Source organism: Nicotiana attenuata, unplaced genomic scaffold, assembly GCF_001879085.1.
Source record: "Nicotiana attenuata strain UT unplaced genomic scaffold, NIATTr2, whole genome shotgun sequence".
Classification (NCBI taxonomy): domain Eukaryota; kingdom Viridiplantae; phylum Streptophyta; class Magnoliopsida; order Solanales; family Solanaceae; genus Nicotiana; species Nicotiana attenuata.
The window spans coordinates 294,622-316,205 of NW_017670898.1; the positions used below are offsets into that span (position 1 = coordinate 294,622).

The 21,584-nt window shown below is 41.1% G+C and overlaps 1 protein-coding gene across 1 annotated transcript; it reads left to right on the forward strand.

Annotated features, from left to right (window-relative positions):
- Positions 1-203: 203 nt before the first annotated feature.
- Positions 204-2,052, forward strand: LOC109244321. The gene is made up of 2 exons (XM_019411383.1): positions 204-357; positions 1,481-2,052. Exons 1-2 carry the CDS (start codon positions 204-206, stop codon positions 2,050-2,052), a joined length of 726 nt encoding a protein of 241 aa, XP_019266928.1.
- The last annotated feature ends 19,532 nt before the right edge of the window (positions 2,053-21,584 follow it).

A 21,584-nucleotide genomic window follows, 5' to 3' on the forward strand; every position in this document is an offset into this window, starting at 1 on the left:
AATATATACTCCTAACTCCCACACATAGCTCCCAATGGAATTCGACCCCGACTCTTTGTTGGGTATTACTATTGCAATCGATCGTTTCATAACCTTGATTTGAGGTGTGAATTGGACGAGATCAAGCTTCCAACATAAACGGGTCTAGACTCGGAATAGTCTTAATTATGCCTTAGGGGTAAACCTTAAGGCAAGCCATCAGAATGATCCCTTTAACTAACAATGAAGTGGAGTACGAAGATTTGATTGCAGGGCTCGAATTGGCCATGGCACTTGACTATGAGGTCATTGAAATCAAATGTGATTCGCAATTAGTGGTAAATCAGGTCTACGGGATCTTTGAAACCAAAGAGGAACGTATGCAACAATACGTGGTAAAGGTCCAGGCTCAGTTGGCACGATTCCAGTCGTGCTTTCTATTAATTCCTTGATGGCTATTGCGGCTACAACCAAATTCTTATTGCTCTAGAGGATCAAGAGAAAACTACCTTTACATGTCCTTATGGTACTTTTGCCTTCAAGCGAATGCCATTTGGGTTGTGCAATACACCGGCGACTTTTCAAAGGTGTATGATGGCGATCATCACGGACATGGTGGAGTATTACCTTGAAGTCTTCATGGATGACTTCTCGGTGGTTGGGAATTCTTTTGATGATTGTCTAGCAAACTTGGATAAAGTGTTGGCAAGATGTGATGAAACAAATTTGGTGCTAAATTGGGAGAAATGTCATTTCATGGTAGAGGAAGGCATTGTCCTTGGCCACAAGATCTCAAAGAATGGCATTGAAGTCGACAAGGCAAAGATTGAGGTGATTTCTAATCCGGCAGTGGTCAATTACTCATATCCCGAGGGAGGATAGCACAGAAGAAGATGCATTGGCAAACTTGAGCTCATCGATAGAAATCAAGGCATCGGAATCAGGGACGGTAGTACAATTGATGAATTCAGTCCTGGATACTATGAGGTTAATTCGACTAGTTTGGTCTGGGACTGGAGAAATGAAATAATCGACTATCTCGAGCACGGGAAGTTGCCCGAAGACCCCAAAGAATCACGAGATTACACGCCAAAGTTGTATGTTATAGCTTCAAGAAAGGCCAATTTTATAGAAAACCCTTCCAAGGCCCGTTGACCCGGGGCTTAGGAGCGTCAGAAACTAATTATGTCAAGAGAGAGGTCCATGAAGAGATATGCGGTAACCACTCAGGCACAAATTCTTTGGTGCTGAAATTAGTTCGGGCAGGATATTACTGGCCCCGCATGGAACAAGATGCCAAAGACTTTCGTACAAAATTGTGATAAGTGCAAACGCTACGCACCACTAGTACATCAATTGGTAGAACCCTTACATTCGGTTCTTTCCCTATGGTCGTTCATGAAATGGGCGATGGACATCGTCGGACCGCTGTCACCGGCTCCTGGAAAGATAAGATTTCTTTTAATTCTGACTGACTATTTTTCTAAATGTGTGGAGACAGGTCCTTATCATAAGATCGGAGAACGTGAAGTGGTCGACTTCCTGTGGGAAAATATAATTTGCAGGTTCGGAATACTAAAAGAGATAGCATACGATAATGGGCCGCAGTTTATCGGTGCAAAAATTACAAAGTTCCTTGAAGATTTGAAGATAAAGAGGATCGCCTCTTCACCTTATCATCCGTGCGCGAACGGTCAAGCGGAGTCAAGAAACAAAGTGATTATCCAAAACCTCAAGAAAAGGTTGGAAGCGCCAAAAGGCAATTGGCCCGAAGAATTACTCAGATTTCTGTGGGTCTGCCGTACAACGGCCAAGTCAAGCACAGGAGAGACTCCTTTTTCCCTTATGTATGGCGCAGAAGCTCTAATCCCGATGGAAGTAGGGGAACCCACCTTGAGATATTTTCAGGCGGATGAAGAATCGAACAACGAAGCAATGTTAATCAACTTGGAGCTGCTCGAGGAACGCAGGGACTTGGCGTGTGTAAGAATGGCGGCTCAAAAGCAGAGAATAGAGCGATATTATAATAGGAGATCCAATTTCCATTATTTCAAAGTAGGAGATTTGTTATGAGGAACGTAACTCAAAATACCCGGGAGCTCAACACAAGGAAGCTGGGTCCAACGTGGGAAGTTCCCTACCGAATTTTAGCTATCACTGGGAAAGGTTCGTATGAGTTGGAGAATCAGAATGGAGATAATTTGCCTAGCAACTGGAACGTGGCACATTTCAAAAGATAGTATTGCTGATGAACATTATTCGAGCGGAAAGTATGTGTTGCACTCTTTACTCCTCCGTTCAGTTTTTGTCCCAATTGGGTTTTTCTAGCAAGGTTTTCTATGAGGCAACGATAGAAAGCATACTATGAAAACACCAGCAATAAGACCTTCGATAGCAAGGCAAACAAACAAGCTTCCACTCGGGGACAGTTAGGTAATCTTTGGCTCGATAGCAAATTCCCACTGGGAAGTTATGTTTGCTATCGGACAAAGGTTTACCAGACCGTTCACAAGCACAAACCGCTAGAGGATTGTTAGATAGTTTTTTGCTCGCTAGCATGGATTCCTAAGGGGAAGTAAGGTGTGTTGCCGAGTTAAGTATTATCTAGCAATTCAATGGAGGAATCTTTGAAGGCACAAGACTTCCAATGTTCCAATTTGCATTCTTCGCATTCGAACACTGGGGGTAGGGGTGTTCATGGTTCGATTTGGGTCGGTCTTTCTCTAAAAAGAAACCAAACCAAGTAAGTCGGTTTTTCAAATATTGGAACCAAACCAAACCAATTAAGTCGGTTTTTTATCCATTCGGTTTTTGTCGGTTTTTGTCGGTTTTTTGGTTTTTTCGGTTATTTATCGGGTTTTTTCTTAAATATGAGACATATAATACCAAACACATATTCCAGCAACTACATTTTCAACATAACACTATCAAATCAATTGCTCTTTGAGAAATCTATCATTTACCGAAATATATTGATGATAATTGAATCAAATAGTGACGAATAATTTAAGTACTCAATTAAAGATCCATTATTTTTAACATGAAATAAATTCTTGTATTTAGCAAAGGAAAACTACCAATCAAACTAGAATGTAAAGGCAAAGAATTAGATATTATAATTGCAAATAAAAAGACTAAAAATACAAATAACTAATATGTACAATAAAATTTTAGAAACTTTATATAAAAATATACATATATATATAGGTGTAATAATAAATTTAAATAGCTACTTTTATTGTCGGTTTGGTTCGGTTTTTTTCGGTTATTTTCTGATTAAAACCAAAACCAAACAAAATTTGATCGATTTTTAAAATTCAAAACCAAAACCAAACCAAACCTAAAAAGTACCGGTTTTTGGTCGGTTGGGTTCGGTTTTTCGGGTTTTTATGAACACCTCTAACTGGGAGGAATTACATGAGGATATGGCAACACTGACTGCAACGTTGACCGGGAACAAAAATCCGAAAACAAAATGCGTCATCGGGACCGGGGACTGCGTAGCCAGCCCTGTAGAAATAAGTTGTACAAGATAGCCACAAGTAACGGCAATTTCTTTTTAGCATAACAAATTCTTTTGTACTTTTGAAAATAGAAGGAATTAAATGAAATAAAATCTTCTTTTATCCTATTTCTTGTCTGAACGATGAACTAACGTTGTCATTTGAATGTTAAACAAGAAGTTCAAATGCTAGTGCCGTAATGAACAGGAGACATCCTCTTCAAGAGCACCGTAAACATAAGAGGGCCCTCTCTTATGAAAACCCTAACATTAAAGGGTTGGTTTCGGAAGAATTTATGCCCGGAAGCAAAATGCCTTCGAGGAAAAATACACCCGAAGACATACACGAAAGGACGCAAAAAAGCATACTTGCGCAAAAACTTAAAGAAAACCTCACGTGAATGCTCGAAACCAAAGTACTTCAAGGATAGTGCATCCGAGACTACACATAGCAAAGCGCGAAATGAAAACGTGCACAAAATTCTTAAGCAAATACAAAGGTTAAAGACTCGCATGGATATTCAAACGAAAGTAAGACTCAAACAATACTTAAGCAGAAGTATGTTTTTATTTACAAGACGTGCCAAAAAGTACAGAATGGTAAAAAGAAAAGAAAAGCTAAACTGCACCATCTCTGAAACTAGGAGGAAAAGATGTGTCCGCATCCCCGGGAGAAGTAGGTGGGCCTGCCGATGGCTCGACATTTTCCCCAGTTTGGTCTTTAGCATCATCATCCTGCGATTCCTCTTCAGTTCCCGAAAACTCGGAACCGGAAGCAGAAGAACCAAAAGCATCAGACTGCACCGGAGTCCATTTTTAGCAGCCAACTCAAGCTCTCGGGCCCTAGCAATTTCGGCATCAAAGTCAAGGATGCCTGCTTTGGCCTCTTCCAAGATTTTTCTCCTCATGTTGTACATGGCGTAAGTTTTTTAAACAATGAGGGAAGCCGCTCGGTGCTTGAGTTTTTCTTTGAGTTCAGAGATGTTTTTCTAGGCTGACTTAACATATTGGAGGCTAATAACAAGGTCGCAGACAGTTGAACTAAAAAGCCTATTATGTTCAATAGTATTTCTGTACTTATCTTCCAACTAGGCACACTTCTCCTCCATAGCAAGCTCTTCTATTTTGGAGTCCAGGGCTGCTTCTAATTCAATTACTTTTTTGGCAGTAGAAGCCTCGTGCTCGGTTATAGCAAGAATGGCATCCTGGACTTCAGCCCATTTGGCCTTGGCTTAATCAAATCTAACCCTCAGCGGTCCAATCTCTTGGCTAAGGGTTACCACCTCTTGATCTATTTGCTGCAAACGAGCCTCCAAAACAATGGCCTCAGTGGCTTTGGTTTCTAGTTCCGAGAGGCGGAGAACAGTCTAGTCCCGTTCCACCAAAAGCTAATTCCGCTCAGATGTAAGCTCCTCTTTCTCACGAATCAACCTCTGAAGGCCCTCGAAAGCAAAAAGGTTGGCCTACAAAGCAAGAGAAGCAAAAATTAGAATACACGCATGCAAAAGTAGAAGAAATTACAAAGGAAGAAAGGAATGCACCGCTGCGGCATTGTATATGGCATTGTTCAAAAAACATTCCCTCGAGATTGCTTGGATCTTTTTCCAATCTTTTTCTGAAGAAAAAGGCTTCAGATAGTTAGCAAGCTCCACTGGCTGGGAAAGCAAGTTTCACCTGGTAGAGACCGAGAGGGTAACATTCCTCCTCCTCTGCGGATCTTCAGAAGGGGTAGCATCATTTTGCCCCGAATTCCCATGAATTGGGGACCGGGGAGGAGGAACATCTCCTTCATGATCAGATGTGGCCAGTGGAGATGATGTACCAACTGCTGGTGGGAGAGCAGATGAAGATGGAAGCCATGTAGCAGTTGTTGGTGCTGGCGAAGACGGGGATGAAACTAATGGAGTTGAAGGGTGTGAAGCACTTGCATCAAGTGCAGTGCTGGTGGTTGGGTGCTCACCAACAAAAGACGGTAGGGACTCGGTACTTAGCCCCGCAGTACCGGGCACAGCAGTTGGGACCCGATAGCGGAGTTGGCATTTCTACCAAATCAAACTCCCCCCAGAGCGTCGAGACATCGTCCTCGGTAGGAGTAGTTAACTCAGCAGATGGAGCATTCTGTTGAGTTGATGATGAACGTCGCCTTCTTTGTAGAGAAGCCTCATTATCACTGGCTTTTCCATCATCTTCGACCACCATGATGTCGATGACCGGACCAAGGGGAGGTCTAGTGATCACGACTTCCGGAGATGACTCAAGGGCAATAGTCTTTGCCCTCGTATTCCTATCCCCGGCCACAGAAGAACGCCTTCTTTTTGGTTGCTTGTTCTCTTACCGGGGACTTTGTGGTAAAACATTTATGCCCGAAGCAGGCCCGGAGATACCTGTTCGAGTAAGTGCCTCCTGAAGCATCCTTGTTGCATTAGCAAGATCAGCCAAGAAATCCTCATTGGGGACAACAACAGAGCCCGCGGGTAGACCTAATTCCAGGAACCAGTCAGAAAGGTTCATCCAAGTTCTCCGCATAAAAATGAAATCAAAGTAAGTTTAAATTACAATGTTTTTTGGCCTTCCACCTGTACTTAAGGGCCAGTTCTTTCCACAAACGAGTTTCGGGCATCGTAATGTCCAAGATCTTCTGAACCCACCGGTCCAAGCCTTCCACATCCGGTGGGCTCCATCGAGTTGCTGAAACATACTAATGATGAAGAATCAATACGGTCATGGAAGAATATTTAGTGAAATAAAATATATTAAATGGAGGTAGAAAATATATTAAATGGAGGTCTTACGAGCACGGTTCCAAGCGGTCGTAAAGCATGAAGTGGTTAACAAAATGATGTAATGGGTGGCAACTGCAACGAACTGTTCCGCCCACCCACGGTCATTTTCATCATCCATGCTAGTCAACAGAGCATGGTGGCTACGTTTGTAGAGGATTATCACACCCCCCCCCCCCCAAAAGATCTTGGGGGAGTAAAGGTTTATCATATGAGCTAATGTTAGGTCTTCTGCAGTCTGCTGGCACAAGCGTCGAAGGCAGGCAACCGTCCTCCACACTAAAAGACTTACCTGTGCCAAGCACGCTTGGTAGCGAAGGCAAAACTCCGCAATCACGGAATCAAGCTATCCGCTCAAAGAAAACGCACCTAAAGTAAAGGGATACGTGTAAAAATATGTAAAACCTTACTTGGGAAGAGTCACTCACTCCGATAGATCAGGAGCAATGATGTCCAACTCATGGCAGCGGCAGTCTTCCTTCACATTAGGAATACTGCAAGGACGAATGGAAGAAGGATACCTACTAACGGCCCATGTATGAGGATTAGTAGTAGGGAATTTCTCTTCAAGATCCCTTGTGGTGCTGAGTATTCATAGAATGATAGAACCCACCGTTGGTGGAGCAGAGTCCTCGGCCTTGCTTTTGTTCTTAGAAGAACCAGCGCATTTGGAAGAAGAAGCCGTTGAATAAGAAGAAGGAAAAAGGGTTTTGTTTGGAGAAAATTAGAGAAAAGATGGAGAATAAAGGATACAAATCAGAAGGGAAGTTCAAGAAATTATGAAGTGTATAGGATAAGGTTGATGTGTATAAGTAAAGTTTTGGCGGCTAAATTCATGGCCATGATTACCTTGATAATCGGCAAAAACTATGTTGAATCGTGGGATGAATGTCACGCCACGAACCTGGGTGGCAAGACCGGCACCCAGTGCCTCACCTATCCTTGCATACCAATCTCTTATACTACTTTTGTTAGCTTCCATAGGGCATAAATGAGGTGGGTGTGGCCAGTTGTACATACCTCTATTACAGTTGAAGGCAACTCAAAATACTTATATCTCTCTTCCTGAATTGTAGATAATGATCATCTTCAGTAACTAGGTACCTCGTACCCTTCTTCACCTTGCTTCCATTACGTGTTGAAACTTGTATCGATCTTCTAAATATCTTGTTGCTTTTTACCATAGGGGTGGATAGATATCCTTGTCTTAAGGCTCCTTATAAAGAGGCTTACACGTCTTAGTACACACATGATCTACTGAAGACCTTACATTTATTCATCATAGACATCATGAAAAATTGAGTTCCCCTGACTCAACTGTTCCATAGCCACATTCAATCCCTCACCAACCGTCTTTCTTGGTGTAGGCATCATCTTATTATGAATAAGATAGAGTTTAGGAAAGTGAGTTGTTACAACTAAGCTCTACCACACGATCTAGAGTAAAAAGAAAGAGTGACAGTCCTAAATGACCTGTAGGCTCTTGCCTATAAGTGTGGTGCACAACACACCCATAAACAAGACCCTACAAGACATAGCTTGTAGACTCCTTAGGACAGAACTGCTCTGATACCATTTCTGTCACGCCCCGAACCTAGGGGCCGTGATCGGCACCCAGTGCCTCACCTATCCTTGCGTACCAACTTGCGACTAAGGGAATCTGAACATATAATTTCGGGTTTTGAATAACTTGGCACTACAAGATTTTGGGTTTTGAGTAAAAATTTTATGGGGCCTTACACTTTTGTTGAACTTATGAATATTGTTATGTCTTGTTTCATAGACCAGTTATCTATCCGTATGACTTTACTGCATCTAAAGAGGTTATACTATACCGTAATTCTTACTTCGATTTATCGTTGCAGAGGTCTGCTACCAAACTCCAGGTTACTCTCATTGCTTATCCTATATGTATAAATCTAAGTCCTTAATGCTTCTTCATTACTGTTCATCTTAAGAATGATGGCTAATTCTCATCTCATACTTTGTAAGTTTTATCCATCCATTGTTGATTTACCGTAATGTTGATCTGCAATCTACTACTGAAAACTAAAACCTCGTATGTAATACATTGTCACTAGGGCTTACGTTTCATTGGGGAACATCTGAAGTGATTAGACTGATCCACCTAGGGGCGGTATCATGCTTCCATAACCGTATTTCATAGTATCCCAATGTGATTTACCTTACGTGGGTATTTTAATCCTGTACAATTGATGAAATCGTTACTCAATCGAAGGCCCAAACGTTATCCTTCATCTATCACAATTACACCCTCATTCTACTACCAGGGTAGCGTTCCATCTCTTCTAAATGCTACTAGTCTTAAGACTCCTTTGAGCTCATTCAGGCTATACTGAGCTTTCTATAACTTAGAGAAACCATTATCTCTCTTTTTTTCATGGGCTTAATCCTGAGGACTTATACATTTCATGTAACCTCCTCACTCACCCTTTCTTATCCTTACTCCTGTCATAAAACCTTGTTGCTTTACTATACTTTAGCTTGCAACCTAAACATATCTATTTATACTGCTCGCAACCTCCCTTCAACTTGCTTGCACCATAGATTTCCTTATGTTATTCTGGAACATCAAGCTAGACATCACATCATCTCTAACTCTTCTTTACTCTCTTGGCTAGATCTCTCGGTACCTAGAAACCATAGGCTGGAAGACATGCCACTGACGACGCTGCTGTCATTCTTGGATACTGAATCCCCGCGCTTCAAGCCTTCTATCCAAAGTATGAACTATTCACAAACTTCTGCGTTTGAGTATTTAGAACGTTGTTTACCTTTGCCTTAAAATCTCACATCATATCTTCTATATCCTTCATGACCTCCTTTCCACATAGGTATAATTTACATCCACAACTTGAAGCTTTATTATAATACCTGCACCTCTAGTGCATACACAATCTGGTGGGAGCTTCATGTTGACTTCTTATAAGGCTGGTACTCTTCTAACTACTTTATCGTAGAGCCGTTATAGAATATGGTTGTTGTACTATCTCTCTTGTACCTCTGGTATTAAGAGTGATTCTGCAATATTCTCAATCACAATTTCTATAAAAAAAAATTGGGTCCAATAATCAGACTCCTGATTTACTTGGGTTGATGTAACTCTTTAGTTACCTCTTCCTTCTGACCAGCCTTCACGTAGGCTTGAGCTATTTTAGATCTGCGGCTCCTGGCATTAGTTATTACTTTAGCCTTTCATGGGCCCAATGGAATATCCATGATACAATCTTCTAACACTTCAATCCTTTGTCTATGCCCTGGGCTCAATTTTTTTCTTTTAACTTATACCAGAGTCTTCAATGGCTATATGAATGTCAGTATATATGTTGCATGGATAATATTCAAAAATCGTAAGTTCGTTCATGACGTAACTAACTCTAGATCACTGATCGAATTATTCCTTTTGCTCCTTCTCAACTTTCTTTAAACGTAGACAATTACTTTTCCTGGTCTTTCTACCCCCTTGTTGCATGCATACTTAACTTATCTTAGTGCCTATACATATTGGAATTCCTTACCTATCATATGATCTTGAATATCGATTCTGATTTTTTTACTTCCCGTCCGCTAGCCACGGTAGGTGCCACTTTCTTATGGAATGCATACAACGCTGTTGTGAAACTGTTGTTATAAGATCACTTCCTCTTTAGATTGCTGAGCTTAGGTTGAAGCCTTCTTCCCTACTTCCTCAACTAGTCTTTCATTGTAGTACTTAGGGAGGACCCTCTGATTCTTGCAAGGCCTCGAGCTTATTACATTGTATACTCGATGGGATTTTTTATGTTCATACTTACATATAATTATCCGTAGTTACTTATCTCCACACCCATGTGCTTGTAGGGTTGCTTTTGAACTTAAATTTTGGATGTCTTCCCAGTGGGAATCTCTTTTATTTCCATAACACTCATACGGTGCCTTTAGCTACCGCAATTCCTATCTAAATATTTCTCAAGGGTCACGATGTCATATCTGCGAGACTGAATTCTCTATATTGGGTTTTACTATGTTTATCTTGCACGATCTGTTAATTTGTTTGTATCTTCGTGTCTAGCCATAACTAGGCCCTTCCTTAATCAACTACTAACTACTCGTTGATTGATTCTCATATCAATATTCCGTGTAATTTTTCTTGGATCATTTCCTTTGTCTTAACTTACGTCTCGTACTGGTCTTTATCTATTAATAACATCTTGGGCAGGAACCCTTACTTTCTCTACTTGACGGTCACATTTGCATAATGTTCTGCAATCATAGCATACATGTAGGATTTGAATAAATACAATGTCACCCCTTTCTCATTTTTATCACATTCTTCCTTTACCATTCCAGAGTTACTAGAATCATTTAATTCTGACTTAGTTCCACATCACTCCATATTCTCCCCTTTTGGGGAGTACTATGATTTAGTGCTACGATGATCTATGTATATATGTTTTACCTCTTCATCTTTGGCATCTTTTCACATCATCAATGACCCTTACTCGCCTCGCGGTAATCCTTATGCACCAAGGATAATGAAAATTCCTTACTTACGAGGGTGACACTTAGTGTAACTGGCATATAGAGTCTCTTAAGCTTAAATTTGGTCACATTGCTTGCTTTAGGGAAGCGTCTTTCTGAATGACCTTTACAAGTTACTCTTCTGTTGTCCATTTTATTATCGCCGGAACGCAATCTGAAACTCTCATGATGTCGACCATTATCAAATCACTCAGTCCCTAATCCATGTTTAGTTTATCTTGTTTGCCAGCTCATACTGATTTCTATCACTCTAGAGATCTAGCTTTTCCTTCTGGTAATCATGTTAGAGTTACAAACTTATTTCTAGAAATGAGGATATGACTTTATGGCCTATACTCTTTTGTTGTCTCAAGGCCTGGCTCCTCTCATCTTTTCCTTCACTTGACTATATACTCTATAATACTGTAATTCATTTTTTGTTTGATCTACCGTTGTCATTCATGCATCATATTGTACTCATAATGCTTCATTAACTCTCTTCTCATTTCCCATTAACATTTCTGTCTATCATTTTATTTTGAAAATTTTAACAGGACATTCGTTTACTTTTAGCTCCCCTTGCTCCATCTACAGGCTCCTCGGGTTGCCTAACATTTTTTCTCTACTAGGGATGGGAGCCACGCTAAGGAAATATTTATTCCTTTCTTCCAATTCCTATCTTTGTAGTACTCATATCTAGCTGTTCTATTTTAGAGTGCACCATCTAGGTGTCTCACAAGGATATCTATTAGCACATTTGCAATATCCTCCGAAAATGTCAACTAACACAAATAATCCATCCACCATTTTGGGTCACTTTAATCCCAGCCAAATCCTGATATCCGTCCTTCTCTTATACTACTTCTGTTAGCTTCCATAGGGCATAAATGAGATGGGTGTGACCAGTTTTACATACCTCTGTTACAGTTGAAGGTAACTCAAAATGCTTATATCTCTCTTCTTGAATTGTAGATAATGATCATCTTCACTAACTAGGTACCTCGTACCCTTCTTCACCTTGCTTCCTTTACTTGTTGAAACTTGTATCTATCTTCTGAATCTCTTATTGCTTTTAACCATAGGGGTGGATAGATATCCTTAAGGCTCCTTATCAAGAGGCTTACACGTCTTAGTACATACATGATGTACTGAAGACCTTACATTTATTCATCATAGGCATCATGAAAAATTGAGTTCCTCTGAGTCAACTATTCCATAGCCACATTCAATCCCTCACCAACCATCTTTCTAGGTGAAGGCATCGTCGTATTATGAATAAGATAGAGTTTAGGAAAGTGAGTTATTACAACTGAGCTCTACCACACGATCTAGAGTAAGAAGAAAGAGTGACAGTCCTAAATTCCCTGTAGCCTCCTGCTTATAAGTGTGGTGCACAACACACCCATAAACAAGACTCTACTAGACATGGCTTGTAGACTCCCTAGGACAGAACTGCTTTGATACCACTTCTGTCACGCCCCGAACCTGGGGGCGAGACCGGCACCCGGTGCCTCACCTATCCTTGTTGTGTACCAACTTGCGACTAAGGGACTCTGAACATATAATGTCATACTTTAGCCATGGGCCACATTGCAAGACAATTGCGAATGCTGAGTAAACATCAATATAAAGCTGGGCCGACAAGGCTTTCATAACTACTACAACTGACAAACCAACAAAAATATACATATAAGGCCTACAAGCCCAACATACTGCACTAACTGACAGGATATGTCCACAAGCCTCTACTGATGGATATATTGTGATGGGAACATGGCCCCGACCTACTCATAACATGTATACATATATACACAAGATGTACATAAAGCTCTAGACCCGACAACTCCGAAGGGAATGGAGCTTACCAATTAGCTGAACTCGGGCAACACCTAATGAGGAGGTCTACCCGTCTGTATGTCAAAACCTGCACGCATGAAATGCAGCGCCCCCAGATAAAGGACGTCAGTACGAAATAATATACCGAGTATGTAAGGCAATATACTGAAAGCTGAAACTGAACTAATAATATAATAATTGAAAGTAACTAGGAGTCAAAGGTAATCTGAAGATATGCTCACCTGCTGATATTGACTCAACTCTCTCAATATAGAAAGTAAAATAGTTGCACGGCCTTATAAGGCTCGATATATATATAACTACTCTGTCGTAGTAGGCTCGCTCATAGGCGCTCGGCAATACTAGGCTCTAAATTTGGCCATGCTAGGCTCGCTCATAGGCGCCCGGCCATAGTAGGCTCAGTATATAACTTACCATCTGATCAGAGGTTGCCCAATAGGGGCCTGCCCACCGATTATAGCTCGATGGTGGTGAAAATACTGTAATACTGTATATATATATATAGACCCTCTGCTCTCTTAACCGGAAGAAGACAATACTAAATTGAATATGAAGTCCCGATAAGGGAGAATGCTATAACTTATGAGACTAGGAAAATGTACATAAATTCAGGAATATGAATTTCTCTTTATGTCTCGTTATCAAACTCATGTAATTAAGGGATCGTGCCAAAAGAAGGAAGGGCTTAGCCTTAACACTTGAACCGATTTGCTTGACAATCCCTTTAACACCTGTTGATTGCGACAACACATAACGGCGGATTGAAGTAGGGGAAAATCCGTATGATATTCTTGAGAAAGCTTATTCCGGGCTTCTTTAGAGTCACGTTTCTAAGATGCTTAAGGAATTTCTTTTGCTTGAATTCTTGAATTCTTGATGGAATATCCGTTGCATAACATTTGATATAAGACCTCCCTTTTGAATTAGATAGGTTTTAGGCTTTAAATGGTTGGACCCCACATAATAATGACTAAGCCACATAACATACATAAATGTTCCACCTTTTACTCATAATACAAGAGTAAAAATTCTGAAATTGGGGGGCTGCCACGTTAAGCCTCTTTAAACTTATCCAAATTTTCACCCCTTTTCCTTAATTAACTTACTAATCCCCCATTAATCCAATAATTAACTAATTATTCATATAATTGAGAATAATCTCAAATTACTTAAAATACTACTTACTTGACACACTTTATGTACCCTACTATCATAGTCATGTGGTACCTTGAATGGTATTAGTCCATAAATATCAGGTATTATAGCTCGGACCGTATTTATCCCAAAATGTCAAATTTCGACGAAACTCATTTCCTTCGATTCGCTTACCCTCTGACCTTAATAAATTTACTTATCACTTGTTTGAAATAGCGTAATACTTATAATCCCAAAATAATCTCATTCCTGAACTTACGTCGATTAACTTACGACGAAACTTTAATGTACGAACATGCGGGATGTAACATCTCATTTCCAAACTTTCATCAATTTACTTATGGCGTACTTTCACGTACGAAAACATGGGATGTTACAATGAAGCGTGTTCGGGGGAATTAAATACGGAGAAACGTGCATCTAATCAACTGTCAGAAGCCTTTAGAGGGAGTTATAGTAATTCCCGCCAAAAGAGTGTTTCTACCAACTTTCCGGTAACACAAAGTTTTATCACCGAAAAGTAGGGGGACTATCTGTATAGGGTAAAATACGATATGACACGTGGTCGTCTAAAGGAAGGACACGTGGAACCCAAGACGGAGATGGCCACCGAATGCAGCTATTCCGCTTATCACCGGTAGGAATAACGATCATAAAGGTGTATTAAATGATCTGCGCCCGGTAGCATTTAATAAAGAATATTCTACAGCAGTAAGGGAGATAGCCCGTTACAAAGAATTTGGCATTTATGCCCACCGTCATATCTTCATCAATGACCCTCATAATTGACATTAAAGGAGGACACGAGCCTAGGACCTCCTTCCCTAGACATAACAATAAATACAGAGTTCAGTTAGCATTGTAAAGGACATGAATTTTCTGGCTAACTTAGACTACATTCTATATAAAGCTTAATATAGTTTTACTTTCTTGCTTTTGATCTCATCATTGTTGTGCCCGGAAACCTTGTTCCCGGATTCGTCAACTCTGATATTTCATCTACATTTTAAGGATAAGTATTATATATTTCTTCAGTTCTTTCTTTATTTCAGTATCAAATTAGTTCACTTGTCTAGAAATCACGCATAAATTCAATAGTACCGATTTACGGGTAAATAGTTTGGCGCCCACCGTGGGGCCTAGATAACTATGTAATTCGATTGATCCTTGTCGTTTTTACTAACGTACTTTGATTGTTTTGTCTTAAAGAAAATCACAAAAAATGACAGATAGCACTGTTAACAACATGTACAATCCTCAAATTTGAGGGGATCAATCTCATTTCGAGGATTCAATCAATCCATTAAAATGAAGGCAAAAAATAGTCCATTAAAATGAGGATTAGAACACTTCTATAAAAGAACTCACTAGTTCACAAACTTTATTATAAACTATTAATATTTTCAGGTTGTCTGCAGAGATAAACTTATGATTTCAGGTAAACTTTCTAACCTTTCGAATGTTCCAAAAGTTTTGTGATTATAGATAGTCTTCAAGTTGCATACTAACAGAGTTCTTGTAATTTCTTATGTAGTTATCAATTCAAGTCTGTATACGGTCAAAATCAGGGAAGGCCGATTTTAAGGCTTCTATGGCATTTCAAGCCCGGCCTCGATGGGCTCGAAGCACAGTCTAAGGCTCGTCCCCAAAGAGCTCGCCTCGAGAGGGTATATCGAAGACTCATCATAGTGTACCTCGAGGCAGCATGAAAATCGATGACCGTCATGGAAAGGCGGGAAATTTCCGAGGGCACGTGATTAGAACTGACAGAGTCTGCAAGAAATAGTACAAATCCGTACTAAGCCAGTATACAACTGTACCAATAGCATTTCCTTGTCATTATTATACATGTACTATGTTGGGATTCCCCCATCCTATATAAAGGGGACCCTTGTCATTTTGTAAAGGAGGAATATTGGATACAATAGAACACTCTCTGCTTTTCTTGCCTAAACGTGTTCAACAATTATTCTACAGATTTATTGCTTGTTCATTTATTGCCCATTATTAACCGCAAAAGGCTATCTTCGAGGCCTTCGGTATCATTGTTTCTTCATCTAGTGTTCATTGCTAACTGCCAAACTAGACCTTGAGGCCCCCTGTTCCAGCCAGCTCGAGGCCCAGTCTTGCGACAGCATTGGTTAGCATATCTTATTCTCTTTACCTACACTTAGCATCTATTGCCAAACAACTAGTATTGAAATAAATCACATATTCTTAGAACCACAAAATCAAATATAATTGTTAACACCATTTTCAAGGTAAACAGTTTGGTGCCCACCGTGGGGCTAAAAATAATAGTGATTATTTTGGTGCTAGTTTTCTGAAAATGCAAGTTATTCTTCAAACTTTTTCTTGTACATGAATCTTTGATTTCAGGTCAAAAAATATCTAATGCAGCAAATGCATATGAAAACAATGGTATTGGGCTTCATGGAGATAACGGTGTAGATGTCGTGTACCATCGTAAAACCCAGGGGTGGCACAAGCACAAATCCCCGTCGACTTTGGCTCGCGCAACATTGTGCATATCGATTTAAACTCTCATACCGACGGAAGTGTGCGCGGGGAAAACCAACATGAAGCACAGGGGACTCAAGCTTGGGAGGAAAGAGAAGTTAGCCTTCAAGTCATTTTTGAGATGTTACAAGCACAAGAAATGGCTATTGCTCAGCTACAAAGTCAACAAAAAACTCCAAGCACAGCAGCACCGGAAATGGCTCCTCGAGTCGAACAGGCACCAGAGAGATCGAGTAACAACGGGTCAGCAGCAGACCCCACTATTATGAAGATGCTCGAGGACCTTACCAAAAGGATTGAATCAGGAGAAAATAAGATAGAGGCAAACGATAAAAAGGTGGAGACTTATAACTCGAGGATCGATCAGATCCCAGGCGCACCCCCTATTCTGAAGGGTGTAGATTCAAAGAAGTTCATACATAAACCATTCCCATCAAGTGCGGCTCCGAAAGCCATCTCGAAGAAATTTAGAATGCCCGATGTCCCGAAGTATAACGGGACCACGGACCCCAATGAGCACATTACCGCATATACTTGTGCTATAAAAGGGAATGACTTAAAGGATGACGAAATTGAGTCCATCTTGTTGAAGAAATTTGGAGAAACACTGTCAAAGGGGCTATGATGTGTTATCATAATCTACCCCCAAATTCAATAGATTCGTTTTCCATGTTGGCAAGCTCTTTTATGAGGGCACACGGTGGTGCCATCAAGGTCGCCACCAGAAAGTCTGATGTCTTCAAAATCAAATAGAGAGAAAACGAGATGCTAAGAGAATTTGTATCTCGCTTTTAGATGGAGTGATCTGATGACTGGGCAGTACAAGCCTTCACTCAGGGCTTGAACGAACGAAGCTCGATAGCTTCGAAGCAGCTAAACAAAATTTGATCGAATATCCCGCCGCGACCTGGGCGGATGTGCACAACAGATACAAATCGAAGATCAGGGTCGAGGACGACAAATTGGGAGCCCCCTCTGGCTCTGTATATCCAAGTAGGCTCCTAGCAAAGGAACCAAAGTCTACAGAAAGGGAGTCGAGATCAGGCAAAGAAAGGTATCAGCCATACTTCAGAGATCGAAGAGACACTTCAAGGCGGAATATGCCTCGAAATGATCAAAGGGTAGATCGAGGCCAAAATTGCCGGGGACTTATGAGCAAGACCGGGTTTGACAGACATTCGAGGCCAATGGAGGCACCCTAATTGTCGAAATACAACTTCAACATCGATGTTTTAGACATTGTATCAGCCATGGGTAGAATCAGGGACACCAGATGGCCAAAGCCCGCACAGTTAGATCCTCCCCGAAGGAACCCCAACTTGAGGTGCGAATACCATGGCATTCACGGTCATAGGACCGAGGGTTGTAGGCAACTCCGAGAGGAGGTGACCCAGCAGATCAACGAAGGGCACCTTCAAGAATTCCTCAGCAATAGAGCCAAGAACCACTCTCGAGAAAGATAGGCGAACGGAAAGAATGGACTAGAAGAACATCAGCACACCATTCACATGATCGTTGGAGGAACCGGCGTCTCACAAGGACCCATGTTCAAACAGGACAAAGTGTCTATCACAACGGAAAGGAAAACTCGGAGCTATATACCTGAGGACGCCCTTACATTTAGAGAAGAATACATCGAGGCCCTGTCCCAACCACATAATGATGCACTGGTAATTTCTTTTCTTTTGAATAACGTTCAACTTAAACGTGTGCTCGTGGATCCAGGTAGCTTGGCCAACATAATCATGTCGAAGGTGGTGGAGCAGCTCGGACTGCTCGATCAGATCATACCCACCTCTCGAGTCCTCAATGGATTCAACATGGCAAGCGAGACAACAAAGGGAGAAATCATCCTCCCAATCAACGTGTCCGGCACAGTTCAAGACACCAAGTTTCATGTCATCAAATGTGACATGAGATACAATGCCTTACTTGGAAGACCGTTGATACACAACATGAGGGCGGTACCATCAACTCTTCATCAGATGATGAAGTTCCCAACAAAAGATGGTATAAAAATGGTGTACGAGGAACAACATGCAGCAAAAGAGATGTTCGCGGTAAACGACATGGCATCAACATCGACTCTCCCCATCCAGGATGAGTCAGGAAACAGGCTGACCCCGGAGGAACAGGTGGTCTGTGAACATTCGAACGAAGATGACGAAGAAGACTTCCTCACTCCTCGGAACTTCATTTCCCCCAAGGAGTCGGATGCAACAAAATCAACGGTCGAAGAACTTAAACAGGACGTCTTGATCGATCATCTTCCAGATCGAAAGGTATACCTGGGAATGGGATTAACCCCCGAACTCAGGAAAAAACCCATCCAACTTCTTATTAACAACATTGATTGCTTTGCTTGGTCCCATTTAGACATGACAGGGATCCCGCCGGAAATAACCACCCATCGACTAAGTATCGATCCCGGGTTCAAACCAGTGAAGCAAAAAATGAGGCCTCAATCCGAGGTAAAACATGCGTTTATCAAAGACGAGGTAACAAAACTCCTCAAAATAGGATCAATTAAAAATGGTTGACAAATGTAGTAGTGGTTCCCAAAAAATGAAATAAATTAAGAATGTGCGTAGATTATAAAGACTTTAATAAAGCATGCCCCAAAGACTCATTCCCATTGCCCAACATCGATCGCTTGATCGATGCCACGGCCGGCCACGAGATCCTCACTTTTCTCGATGCCTACTCCGAGTATAATCAAATTCAAATGAACCCAGAAGACGGGGAAAAGACTTCGTTCATCACGAAGTATGGTACATACTGTTATAATGTAATGCCCTTCGGGCTAAAAAACGCAGGAGCTACGTACCAACTCCTAGTTAATAAGATGTTCGAACATCAAATAAGCCAATCAATGGAAGTTTACATTGATGACATGTTGGTTAAGTCCCTGCGGGCAGAGGGCCATTTGACTCATTTGCAAGAAACATTCGATATCCTTAGAAGCTACAACACGAAGCTCAACCCCGAGAAATGTGCCTTCGGAGTAGGATCGGGCAAATTTTTAGGCTTCATGGTGTCGAATAGGGGGATCGAGATCAATCCCAACAAAATCAAGGCCATTGAAAAATCACAGTGGTGAACAATGTGAAGGCCGTACAACGGCTGACCAGGCGGATAGCAGCCTTAGGCTGATTCATCTCGAGATCGTCAGATCGGAGTCATCATTTCTTCTCCTTGCTCAAAAAGAAAAATAGCTTTGAGTGGACTCCGGAATGCCAACATGCTTCAGAGGAATTAAAGCGGTACCTCTCGAGCCCGCCTTTGCTCCACACCCTGAAGGAAGATGAAACGTTGTACTTGTATCTGGCCGTATCCAAAGTAGCGGTAAGTGGTGTGTTGGTTTGAGAAGAACAAGGTATGCAATTCCCTATTTATTACGTAAGTCGGACTCTAGGAGATGCTGAAACCAGGTATCCACACTTAGAAAAATTAGCCCTTGCATTAATAAGTGCATCTCGGAAATTAAAACCTTATTTTCAATGCCTTCGTATATGTGTTTTAAAAACATACCCCCTTCGAAACATCTTGCACAAACCTGAATTACCGGGCAGATTGGCCAAATGGGCCATCGAGCTCGAAGTGTATGGTATCGAGTACCAACCCCGAACGGCTATCAAGTCCAAAATTTTGGCGGACTTCGTGGCCGACTTTATGCTTGCCCTCGTGCCCGAGGTAGAGAAAGAACTCTTGCTAAAAACGGGCACATCATCGGGGTTATGGACCCTATTCAACAACGGTGCCTCGATCGTGAAAGGGTCAGGGCTCGGCATCATTCTGAAACCGCCTGCAGGCGGCATGATTAGGCAATATATAAATACTTCAAAATTAACTAACAATGAGGCCGAGTATGAGGCCGATGCACTCGCGAACCTGGGGTCGTCCGTCGAAGAAGATGACATACTCCCGGGGGTCGTTGTACAGTTATCCAAGTCGGTGATTGAAGAAGGCCACGCCGAGATCAACTCAACAAGTCTAACATGGGATTGGAGGAATAAATACATCGACTATTTGAGAAACGGGAATTTGCCCACATACCCAAAAGAATTGAGGGCCCTTCGAGCCAAAGCAGCTCGATTTTCACTCGACGAGAATGGAGCACTATATATAAGGACCTTCGACGGACCTCTAGCAGTATGCTTGGTGTTGATACCCAATTCTTTCCTATGAATTTTTATACCCAAAATACTTTCAAAATAGCATATATGTGCATATATAAGCACACCCAAGAGTTTTGATATGTTTTTTTATTTTTTTTGAAGTTCTTAAAACCAATTTATTGTCTATTTTAATACAACAAAATCCAATAATTATTCCCAAAACTATCATTATTGGTGAATAATTTATTTTATTCTCATATTTACACCAAAATATATATAAGGTGATTTTGGTATATTTTTTACAAATTTGTTTGGTATTTTTAAAGCTAATTGCATATAAATGCAATTATAGCCTATTCTACGATTAATAGTGTTTTATAATTGCAAAATCAGTTCCAGTATTTTTTAATTAATACATATGTATTATTAATTGGTTCAGCATCTTTAGTTTTTCTTTTAAAATCATTTTCATTATTTTTTATAAAATAAAAGGGAAAATTGGCTATGTACAATTTGGCCTTATTGCATTTCAATTTTAGCCAATTTGGCACTCCATCTCAGCCCCAATTTAAAAAGCCAATTACCCAGCCCAATTAACACGTCTACCCGACCCATACCCTTTCTATCATACCTAAACCCGTTCCCCATTTAACCCGTTTAATCCCAGCCGTTGATCCATTAGATCAACGGCTCTCCTCTTCCCTTTCCTTTTTTAATTCAAAAGACCCTAAAACCCTACCTCATTTTTCTCGACCGCCGACTCTGAATCCTCTCCTCTCTCAACTCTCTCTCAACTTACCCCAAACCCTAGCCGCCGCCTCTCCTCGAAACCCTAATCTATGGCTTCTCAGGCTCATCGGAGGCCTATACAAGCCTCTCATGGCTTCTGTGTGCTCGCTTCTAAAGGTCCAATGACCAGATCTTGAATGGTTCTGACCAAGCCTTTGTTCGATGACTGTTCTCCGGTCGTCTTCAACCTTTGTCCGGCCAGTCGTGGCTATTCGAGTTCGATCTTCGACTTCTCTGCTCAGATCAATTGTTTCCAAAGCCTATCTCGTCACCTAGGTTTCTTACGAAACCCTAATCTCTAAGGTTCTTTCAATTTATTTTAGATCCGTCCTGGATCTATGTGTGTGTGAACCTTCTATGCGT